The sequence below is a fragment of the Rhea americana genome, unplaced genomic scaffold, assembly GCF_003343005.1.
Source record: "Rhea americana isolate MKP2758 unplaced genomic scaffold, rheAme1 scaffold_52, whole genome shotgun sequence".
In the NCBI taxonomy this organism is placed as follows: Eukaryota; Metazoa; Chordata; class Aves; order Rheiformes; family Rheidae; genus Rhea; species Rhea americana.
The window spans coordinates 4,359,605-4,371,595 of record NW_028186668.1 but is presented as its reverse complement, the minus strand read 5'-3'; the positions used below and the strand labels follow the sequence as shown (position 1 = coordinate 4,371,595).

Below are 11,991 nucleotides of genomic sequence, written 5' to 3'. Positions count from 1 at the left end.
GGAGGAGCCGCGCCGAGCTGAGCCGAGCCGCGCCGAGCCGTGGCGGGCCGGGCCGGCGCCGGCGAGATGAAGAAGCCGGACGGAAAGGTGGTGCTTCTGGGGGACATGAACGTGGGCAAGACCTCCCTGCTGCACCGCTACATGGAGAGGCGCTTCCAGGACACGGTCAGCACCGTCGGCGGCGCCTTCTACCTCAAGCAGTGGGGGCCCTACAACATCTCCATCTGGGACACGGCAGGTGAGACGCCCCCTCCCCCGGCCCGGTTCGGCTCCCGGGCGCCGCGACGGCGCTGCCCGCCGGCGGCCGCGGGGCCAGAGAKGGCACAGGGGGCTCCCCTCCCGCTTTTGGGGCCGGTTGCCGCGACTTGCCGGCGTCGTCGCTCCCCCTGTCGCCGGGGCTCCGGGAGAGGCCGGCCGCGCACCGCCGCGGCCCCCGGGGAAAGGGCCGCGGGGTGCGGGCGCCTGCGGGCCGCCCTGAGGCGCGGCGGTGTTTGCAGCCGGGCCCCCCAGCCTTTTCTTTGGGGTCCTGTTTGAGGACGGCTGTTCCCTCTGTGCTGTCTCGGAGTGGGACTGTCCTGTGACACAGCCGCTGGTGGCTTAGTTGTGGTAATATGATCTGTTTTTTTTCCCCCAAATTCTGACTTGGCCCTAATGTAGAAGCTGCTAATTGAAAAGAGGACAGTCTGGTAACCTTGCTCAGGGTGGGCTTTGTGATTCTGAGAGCCCAAATGCGGGGCCCAGCAGCACACAGAGACGTGAACCCCTCTGTGTGCAGGCTTAGGCTGACGGCCTTTCGCAAGCAGGGCTGGAAGCAGGAATTCTTCCCTTAGCGACTGTGCGTTATTTCAGTATTACTGTAAAATAAGTTGCCTGAAGCAAGTGATCTGGCAGTAGTCCAAAATCTAAAGCGAAACGTATTTTTGATGGGTCAGAAGGGACCTTAAAACTGCTAATCTTGTATTTGGAGCGTGCTTCGCAAAACGTGTGTATACATAAAGACTCTGATGCCTGTTTGCTTTCTTTTGCCYGAGTAGATGGCTTCTGAATGCAAATTCAGGAAGGAGTTAGAGAAATCGCAACTTTTGTAGTTGCTAATGTTCGCCACCAGCTGTGGTGTTATCAGGCTGTGAGTCTGAATGCACGCAGCTTTCCAACTGTTTGGACCTGGCTGTTTTTTTCCACCGCAGCAGTAAGAGCCTGCACATAAGGATTTAATGTGCATAGGCGCAGTGCCTGTAGTCTGCTTCCACGTGGGACGGCAGCAAGCRATTCCCAGGCCTGCTCAGCCGCTATAGGCAGCAGCCTCTTGCTCCAGCAAGGAGTGTGGGTTGTGGTTTGGAGCTGTGAGGTGGAGGTGTTAGGAGGGCATGGACTGGGGATGTGGTTTGTGGTTTTAATCATATGAACATTTTGCTCTTGGTTATTAGGTCAGGAAATTTTTGCTTTGTTTTGTCGAGGACCAGATGACCCCGCGAAATATCTGAGTGCTGCAAACATTCTTGCCTATTTAGTTGGTCTTGGGGAAAGTACCTTTTTCAGTATTTTTCTTGTTTTCATGTTTAGCAGAATTTTGGGCATTGCAGACATGAGCATAGCCTTGTAGGCAATACAAAGACTGCATATTGTATATCCTTGTGAGACTAGGGGAGCTGCAGTAGCATGCAATATTCTATTTTTCACTTGGTGACATTTGGGAGGGAAGTTCACTTGCTATGTCACTTTGTGTCACAATCTAGTCCAAAATGACTTTCTTGAACTAGGAATTGAGAAGGAGGAAGAAGGGGAGTGAAACTGTTGAAAAGTTATGAGAGAGGGGGGGGGAAAAAAAGGCAGACTCAGGAGGAAAAAAAATAGTCATCTGTTACTGCTTTTTGTACTTACTCTGTTACTGTGATGAAAATTCCCTAAGAGTATCTCCATTTTAAATCAAATTTCAATGTCCYTTGAAGTACTTTTAAAACAGTAAACTTCTTAGAATTGACATTTTTGAATGTGGGGAGTCTTTTGGTGGTAATTGCTGTTTCCTTCTGGCATGCCAGACCCCTGTGAGTGACTAGTGCCAGGCTTTATTTCAGTAGAAGAACCTTGGTAAGAGTGGTCTTCATTTATCTTTTTTGTGCCCTTCTGTTTTTTTACCATTTAGTGTAAAATAACATCCTCCCAGGGTTCCTCTGCTGGGTTTAAAATAATAATTAAAAAAATCAGTTGTTTATTATAGTCTTCTAGCACTAATTTACCCACTGTGAGGATTCAGGTTCCAGCTTTATGTGGCTTTCTAGATGTCACACAGATTCTTCTGTCATGCCAAATGTTCTTCTAAATGCGCTAGGTGAAGCACATAGAAGATAACCTTTKTCAGGACGTTCCCTTCAGGTGTTCAAAGCTTATTGTCTCTGTAGCACATGGAGTTCCCTCTGGCACCTGAAAGTAGGGTCAATTTAGATGGTGGTGCTTATGTAGCACCTTTCTAGAAGCTTCAGCTGTTTCATGAGCCTTGGGAGGATTTCTGCAGTGGGCTTTCTGAAGTCATATTTGCAGAAAGCCAGTAGCATTGAGGCAGGTGTCCCSTCTTTTGCCTTTTGAAGGCAGGGATGGTTTTGTGTGGTCTCCATACTGACCTGTGCTTCTGCAGAGTGAGGGGAATTCCTTGATCTGTGGATATTATCTCTCTCTGGTGTCATCTACCAGGAAGGAGGGTGCCAAGTTAGCTTTGAATTTTTGTAATAAAAAGGAGTTAACGTTTAGCCCAATTGTCTGTTTATTAATCTGTCATGGCATACTGCTGAATTCTTATGAGGCAGTTATATGGTAATGGAATAAAGATAAATTGTTTTTGTAGCTATGTGCACGTAGATATATAGGAAAATCTAGAAAGAAAAGACTGTCCTGGAGGCTAAAAGTTCTCTAGCACAGTAATATGGCAAAAACAGAGTTCAACATTTGCATCCTGTTTTACTACATGAACGCTGAGTGCCAACTCAAGAAATCTGTGTTAGCACTGCAATATATTGCAATTATACAAGGTTAACTTAAATACATGCTCTTTTTGGATTTTCTTAGTTTGTGCTGTGTTGAGTATGTAAACAGAGTAACAAAAGTAAACGTACATTTATCAACTTTTTTTTTGTTTGTTTGTTTTAAAGGCTGTAATCTCCATAGAAGCCTATAGAATATTTATTTCATGTTCAGTTTGGATGTTTATTCTATGCTCTGATATGGGTTAGACAGTTGGCTGTAATAATGAAAGCCTCAATACAATGAAACTTCATTTCTGTAATAAGTTTTGTTTTTACAGGATTAGACTTCAGTGACTGAAGAGTATTTCTGCAGTAGTGGTGATAGATCAAAAGTAGTTGTRTGTGAATACTACTGCTGTATCAGATTCATTGCTGATTCCCTGATTTATTTACAATACGTATCACTTTTACTCATCAACCTGTAGATGTTGCATCACTTCTTACTCTGTTACTCAGAAATATCTCACGTCTTCTAGAATTAAATTTGTGTGCCAAAATAACTTGAGTGTGTGTTGCTATATTGTTATCATTGACTAAATCACAGAAATGGATTTGTTAAATATTCAACTAAGTTAGGTCTGAAGAGCAAATGAATTATTCTGGGTAGGGCTCTTCTCTTTCCTGTGCTTTCATGACCATCCTTATCTTGGAAAGTTGCCTGGTCTAGTCTAAACCTTACACGTGCTTATCTGCAAGCCTTGTAAAAGAGCAGTGCAGAAATGTCAGACTTAACTTTTTTATGTAAATACTCAGAGCAAATGATTTAACATTTCCATTTTTCCCATCTGATGATTGTAAAAGAAGTTGTTTGGTAGTTGCATTCAGCTCAAGGAAACAAATGAGCTGCAGATGGAAGAATACTTGGGGGAAGCATCGTACGCTTGCCATGCTTTTATCCTCTTTCTTTCTTAGCCATCCACTTTTGACTCTTTTCTCYACTGTCAGAGACTTGGCTACATGCTCTTGTGTCTGACCCAGTGTGGCTGCTCCTCTGTTCTTRAAGTGAAGAATTATTTATCCATTAGATTCTGACTCCACAAGTTATGTTTGCTTGTTTTCTGTTTGGGTCAGCTAATTCAAAGGAATTTTAAAATCCCATGCTTAAACTATACAAAATAGAGAGGAACTGTAAACTTCTAGAATATTTAAAAGAACTAGTCTGCTGGATAGAGACCCTGTTTTCCAAAGCATGCACTCAAATGCTTTAGACTCTCATAGTAGTATTTTTTTTTTCAGAATCAAGGCACTTAAGCAACATCATCAACAAAAGCAACTTTCTCATTCAGAAGAGTCAAAGGTTAGTGACTCAAGGATGTCAAAGCCACATATAGATATATTCTGGACAGTGCTGAAAGCAAMTGTGGGAGAAACTTCAGACTTACAGACTTCGTGCTGGGTGTTGGTTGCGTGCAGCACTGAGCAGCCTTTGATCTCTAGCAGTGCAGATGTGTCCTCCAATTTGTAGGGTCTTTGGTCTGCTCTGCTTTTGAATGCATGGTGCAATTTATAGGAGTGTTTTGGGCTCTCAGCCTTCTTTTCTGATACCTTTATATTTCAAAAGAAAAAAACCTTACATGTATGTTAGTTTCTGGTCTTTTAATTAGGCATTTGTTCACCTAACAAATTAGCAGTGCCACCAGCAGCAAGGTTTCTTAACTACTAGTAGTCAGTGTCCCCTCTGTTGTGGGCTTAGTATCAAAGCAGCAGACTGTTACATTAATGAAGAGTCTTTTGTAAAGTACCATATGTGATGGGGTAATAATGTGATGGGGTATATATTTTTTTAAATGTGGCTATTGAATTTACCACCAGACAGTCATGCAGCATGATAATGAGGAGACATAAAGGTTAAGCAAGAAAACAGACTTCTCAGCTGCTTTCCTCCCATGTTAAGTTAGCTGTCTGCATGAGAGAACTGACTTGATTTTTTTTTTCCTTCTATGAATATTCAGCTATAAATTCATAATTTTACCCTTTCCCCACCTTATTCTGCATCTACTGAGTTTTTTTTTCGAGTGACTCGACTTGTTGGTTGTAGTAGGGATGAAGGAGATAAACGTACCCTGGAGATGTCTTTTCTATGATTTGAGTTAACAGCAGTGTATCTGTGTAGTGAACACTTACATTTTCAGACTGTTTTATCATTCTTGTGACTGTCTGATAGGTCAGGTCTGGTGAACRTATGCAAATTGTTCACGATTTCTGATTTCTGGTACTCTGATTCTTTGGCAACCATGCAGGCAACTGCCTGTACTCATCTTTCTCTGGGTAGATGTGCTTACCTGGTAGAGAGGAGAGCTTAATTGTAATGGTCCGCTGTGGTATTAGATTTGTSTCTCAGGTAGGTTTTGGGTTCCTTGATTTTGAGTTTTCTTCAGTATTTTTCTGTGTAGACTTACACAGATGCTTCCTTCTGCATATATTTTCTCCTGGAAAGCAGGTGTGTGGGTATTGTTCTYGGGAAGCACAGGATGAGGTGTGACCTAGTCTTTTCCAGCCCTGGGAGGTGAGCTTGGGAGGGCTGGTCTCCTTACTGCCCTGGAGTCAAAGGTTACCCTCTGTATAGTATCCAACTGGCTGCAAGTAAGAAGGAACTAGCATCCTCCATCATATTGAAACAAAACGGAGGATTTAGGACTAAATGGTGTGCCTTCTTCACAGCTGAAGATTGATAGTAGCTACTCTGTGCAATATTTTGCTGTTTCTTAATTTTAGAAGTTTAAGTCTATAGTGAGAGAGAACAACCTACAAATTAGATGGTTTCTTAGGTTAGTCAAAGCCAAAGAGGACTCTGAAGCACTTGGGAATGCCTTTTGAAGCAAGGTGTGACAGAGAAGCAATTGAGGTTGGGTGCTGGTGAGTTTATGATGAGGTGTGTTTAACTGAGGAGGTCGTTTGGTAGAGGCCGTTCCAGATGTGGCCTCAAAAAGGGGTCTTGGGCGTCAGTGATCATTTAGTGAGGAAGGCTGCTGTATTCAGGAGGCTGGAACTTAACAAGATAATTGCAGAGAATAAAATGCCTTGGGCTTGTTGCCTGTGAGTCATGGCTCGCCGACTACTTGCCAGCAAGATTCTCTGATTTTTTTTTTTCTTTTAGCCTTGGGGAAAATCATGATGCAGAATATGTTGTTGGCCTCTGAATTAATTGTTCATAATTGTTGCATGTAAAACGGTGATGGCTGGGGACTAGTGCCTCATACATAAATTGCACAGCTTTCCTGGGACTACTGTGTATAGTTGTAGTCTCCATATCCTGAAAAGGAAATGACAAGAGTGGGAGGCTTAAAGAAACAGAATGGTTAGCTGCCTAGAAAAATCTCTTGTATACGTGTGTAAAACCCCTAAAGTGAATTCACTATCAGGGAGTGTTGTATCTAAAGCTTGTGAAGTAGACTCAAAGGCAAGAATAAAGGTTAAGCTTTCAAATATCCATGGAAGCGTAGTTTTTTTGTGCACTAGGTGATTTTTCTGCAATGGATGTCTTCTCAGAAGAATAAGATGAGAAGTGGTTTTAAAATATGAAGAAATAATGAATTATCCAGAGAAATTTCTATTTTTCCCTGTCCCACAACTTAAGAATGTAAGTACACGTGGTTAAAATCAAAGATGACAAATTCATTGCCACTGAAAGAAAGTGCTCTTGCACACACGTACAATACACGTACACACGTAAAATACAGGAATTTCTTTTCAGAGAATGATGAAAAAATTACAACCATCAAAAAGGAACAGGAGATAAAATCAGTGCATTTTATTTACTCAGCTCTGGCTAATTCACTTTATTAATATGGAATTTTGTTTCTCGTGTAATTTCAGTATCTTTCACTTTGGGAGACAGCCTAACGTGGAGGGCAAGCTACTTTGCTGTGAGTGTTTGCTACATGCCTCCATGGGTGTTGTGTATGAACCTCTGTGGTAACTTCTGTATTTCAACTCCACGTTAAATCCGTGCTTTGTATGTGGTATTTAATAATAGCGTGTAAAGTGAAGACCCTGTTCTGGCCAAAGTGGAAAATTTCTTGACGGTTCAGTGAGAGCCTCAGTTGTATCAGCAATCTGAGATGTGTGCCTGGCTGAAGCTGTCCAGTGCTATGCTGTAGGATTGCTTATGTTCATCAAGGCGTAGCTGAGATTTTTAACTTGAAGTCCTCAGTAGCACKTCAACTTACTTCTCTAACCAAAGATGACATCTTTACTTGCTAATTTTGGCCTGGAGCAAGGCCTGGAGTTTTGAAGTAAGACTCTAAAGGGTGTGTTGGGATTAATTTTGACAATTTTCAGGTATATCTGAGTGGACAGTGGAAGGCAGAATGAGAATGCATGATAGCCTAGTCTGTGGTGTGTATTTTTGTTTTACTGTGGAAATTTTACTTTTTGGCTTGGCTGACGTGAATGAGTTCAAAGAAGTCCTTAAGATGATTCAATGTGTCTAATTTAAAACCCTGTGTTAAAGCTCCAGATGCTAGACTGAAGAGATAATGAAAAAAATTGTAATGAAGAATTTGTGCCTTTGGCATTGTATCCTCTCTTCTGTGCTTATTGTGTTCTCCAGATATCTCTGTTAAATTTAATTAACAGATAGCAGAAAGGTTAGTTTGTGTTGACTGCCTGCTTTATGACCGTACTGCAAATGGAGAGGGAGGCATGATAAAGAGATCAAGTAAATCAAACAATGGGAAGCAGAATGTGTTGTTTTGAAGTTACTGATAAAATCTGCAAACATACAGAAATTCAGCTTCCTAGTGGATCAGGAACAAGGTGAGGGAGAAAAACATTGTTGCAGAAAGCTTGAAGAATGGCCGAAAACCTGAAATTAGTCTCCTGGTAGGGTACATGCACAGGCTTAAGTAAGTGTTCTGTGCAAGAAAGCAAGTTATTAATGCCCAGTTGCGTTCTTCAGATTGAGTATAATATTTGTGAAATGCATACTTGAGCTATCTAAGGAATGACCACTCTTTCAACATTTGTTTTTTTGTGTGTGAGTGTGGCCAGTTATTTCCCCACATCATTCTCTCTCTAGCTGGATAAATAATGCTATGTAGAGCAACAAAAGGCTTCACTATTTGTAACACAAAGATGAATGTGTACAAAGTAACTCTTGTAGACAGTAGTTCTGATTTTTTTTTTTTTTTTTTTTTTTTTTTAATGGGGCACCAGGCACATTCTAGAACAGAAAACAAATAGCTGCTTAAAATAAGTATTGTATGTTTAGGTGCCTAGGCCTAAGCAGGCTGAATTTTAGTGTGTTTTTCCATTGACAGTGTAATGAACTTTTGCTCCTTCCTTCAAAAGGAAGGTGTCATGGGTGCTTAAAATCTAGGCAGAGGGTAGGTACCTAGCTATTAGTTGTATAGTTTTCCAGTTACTTTTAGGGCTCCAATTACTCTTTGAAGGCTCATGTACGGTGAGTACTCTCCTTGTCTCATCTTAAACTACGGTGCGCAAATGATAAAGCTGGACTCATAGCCAGCTCAACACCGCTTTGGCAAAACCGCTCCCGATGCTCAGGCTGGGTGGGTTATCTTCATGCCGTAATTGCTTCTTATCACATAAATAAGTTGTTTGCTTCACAACAAGTATTTTTCCTCTCTATAGCTTACAATATTCAAAAATTACTCTTGAAAGAAACTGGAACATCTCCTTAAGGATGCCTTATGACATAAAGGCTAACTGCAACTTTCTCAAAATTTTCCATTTTGAGAGACCTAATTATTTTCTGCCATTTCATGATGAAGCCACTAGCCATGTGAGCTGCAAGCAATTTTTCTCTATGGCAGTTTTTTATGGCTGATCTGAAGGTGAACTTACTAATTCCCTGCCTGGGGAATGACATTGTAATATTGCAAAATATTTAAACAAATAACCTTTGTTGGGGTATACATAAAGAAAGACATTGAATTTGTGATGGATAGTGATATGTTTGGAGCTGCTAAAAATGGAATAAAAAAGAATCTATTTTCTCTCCCAAGTCTGAGTGATTAGCTTGCTTTCTAATGAGTATTGGGTAGAACATTCTGGGATTTGATCAAAATTGCAATAAACTCCTTTTCCTGCTACTGCCTTATTGACTATAAATTCACATGGAGTAATTAAAGATGTGCAGGCCTAGGAAATGAGATTTGAACTCAGTGACTTACATAAGCTGAGTTTATGGAATGGTACTGCTGAGAGCAGAGGTGGTCAAAGGAAATGATTTTTTTTTTCCTCTCTTAATTTGAATGAACTCTATCAACACAGGTAACTTGGCAGCCTTCACCACAGGAGATTCAGACTCCTTTGGGACAACCAATTTATTAGGCGTACAAGGTTTTCTAATGCTATTAATCTGTTTGGGCTTGGAAAAAGCAAATCTTCTAGAGATCTTTCTAACTCTCTCTCTCTCTCCCTCCTCCCCCTTTAAAACAATGTTGTCAAATGTGTTTGTGAATCTTTTGAGATGTATATATTCTCTTAGGAAGCAGGGCAGAGTTGAAGTTGGCTTCACGTGCACCATCAGAGAGTCAGTCATGGAAGCGCTGTGGTTGCTGCTAGTGTAGGGACCTGTGCAAGCTTTATTTGGTAGCTGCTTTACATATACATTTTTTTTCTTTTTTCTTTCTGTTTGAACTTTTTTTTTCTGTCTAGTCCATTAGAACAAAAATACATCTTGCTCCTTTTTTGTAGCTGTAGTGATTTTGTGCCCTTGTTGAAATGACCTTATTTTGAGCTCTTGCTCCCTCGCCTTTCAGCGGTGACCGATTTCCCTCTAGTTGTGTGTGTTACTTCACTGACCGGATTAAGCAGAGCACAGTTTAATGCTTTTTTTTATGTGGAAGTAAACTTCAACTTCTGTCCTTCATGGTGGGGTCTGTGGTCTGCACATACAGATATGTTGTTTTTCTTATTAATTGTCAAAGTTAGAAATAAGGCTCTTTGGTTTACAAAACCATAAATTTATTTTCAAGGGTTTTTTTGTTTTTTTTTTTTTTATTTACATGTTTCTGTTTTCCTGCTGTCCTTTGCTCTCTGCTGGTACAGACAGAAACTGGAGAAATGAGCAGAGCCTCTGGTGGTTTCAATTTTCAAGAAACAACCAACCCCTCCCGCCTCCCACCTCCTGATGAAGATGAGGCACCTTCCAGGCTTCACAGAAGGGATCATCACATCGAATGACTGGTTTTAGGTCACTGCAAGTGAGAGTGATGTAAAAACAGCTGGTATAATGATTTGGAAATTTTCTGAAAATCTTTTATAGCCTGTTGCTTATTTAAAAAAAGTAAATCTTTTTATTTTTTTTTGGAAACTGGAAACATCTCAAACTGCTTTTTTCCYGCCCTCCCATCTCCCTGACTCCACCCAGTATGCTTCTTGCTTTACCAGCAGGAATAAACACCCCTATCAGACTCTCTTTAAGACACCAGCATTTTCCTTCCCACAGTAGATAGCTATATGTATCATATTCTTATTGTTTGCCTTATCTTCTTTCCTGTTCTGGCATGGTATGCCCTTTCCACATTACCCCGTTAAACTTTGTGCGCGTGGGCATACACACACACACACACACACACACACACACACACGTGCGTATTTATTTATTTAAGCACTCGAAATACAGTGAAAGCAAGACAGTTTCTATCCTCCTTCTGAGTGGTAGAGCACTTTGTGACCTAGACGTGCTGCCTCATCTCCTGTTTAATTATGAAAGACAAGGTTTTAATGCATATCTGCATCTGCAGTCAGTTCCCTTTCCAGTAAGCAGCTTCCCCTTATGGCAGATAAGTCAAAGGGACAGGCTGTTATCACTGCAGTGATAGTAGATTGCTCTTTGTAGCTTATTCTATAAACAAAGTTCAGAACTGAGTTCTTTCTGATTTTTAATGGTGCTCCCATTGTGCCAGGTTAAGGAATGTTTGTGAAATGATCAATTTTTAACTGTGCCTATTCTGTGACTTTGATTTCCTTAATCCTCCAATTAGTGCCWCTAAATAGTGAGTACTGAGTAAGCTCTTAAGAGTGAAGGAAAGAAGTCGGAAGTGGAATTAGAAGGGAGAATAAGTGCTAGAAATGTAAAGGCCRTGTGTTCCTCTTAGTACAAGTTCTGAAAATACAAGCCACACGTTTTACGATAAAATAATCTGAAAGACTAAGTGTAAGTACTTCCCCGTAGAAACCAGCAGACTGCTGTATGTCTGGCACATTTCCCCTTTTTGGTACTTGCTAAAGGCAGCCCACCAGATCACTAGAAATATGGCCCACTCTTGTTAAATAGTACTACTATCCAGAGACAGTGAAGATGACTGTAATTGAATAGAAACTTGTAGTGGGTGGTAATGAGTGTAAGCAGTTGTAATTTCCTTAAAGACAAATTATGGATGAATGAATTTATTTGTAGTTGAGAATCTGCCCATACATGAACTGGCATTGAAACAAATCATTAAAGATATGTCTAGTGAGTGGCCCCAGGTTTATGTCCCCCATTACTAATGAGTACTTGCCTTCAAAAATTAGATTTTTGAAAAGTAGATTTTTTATTTCGGTTTTTCTAGATCTATAGTCTTCACTTTAGTTCTGCCCAATTAGCAAACTTTTAATCTTTTTAAAGTTCTGCGTGATGACTGGTTAAAAATCAATTTAAGGGTTTCAAACTGGAACTAACATATATCATCTATTACAACAGAGTTATGTTTCATCAGATGATAGTTTAACCTAAAGTAAGAGGCACTTACCAAGTATCTGCAGCAGCAGACCATCTTTGGGTGCCTGCTATTGATCTGATAGAACATGATTTCCTAATGTGGTTCAGATGACTCTGTATTATTCATTATGCTTGCAAGAATCATTTCTCATTTTTAAAACGTGGTACGGCAGGTCACTTACAACACCAAGAGTTCCCAGACCTCTTTTTCTATTTTTTCTATTTTTTCTATTTTTTCTATTTTTTCTATTTTTTCTATTTTTTCTATTTTTTCTATTTTTTCTATTTTTTCTATTTTTT

General features: G+C 40.7%; 1 protein-coding gene across 1 annotated transcript in view; it reads left to right on the top strand.

Annotated features, from left to right (window-relative positions):
* Positions 1-6: 6 nt before the first annotated feature.
* The window catches only part of RAB20 (RAB20, member RAS oncogene family), a 26,618-nt gene continuing 14,633 nt past the window's right edge, over positions 7-11,991 (top strand). The window contains exon 1 of the mRNA XM_085318135.1: positions 7-238. Coding sequence (XP_085174261.1) covers positions 67-238 — 172 coding nt within the window. The 5' untranslated portion in view covers positions 7-66. The remainder of the gene's footprint in view (positions 239-11,991) is intronic.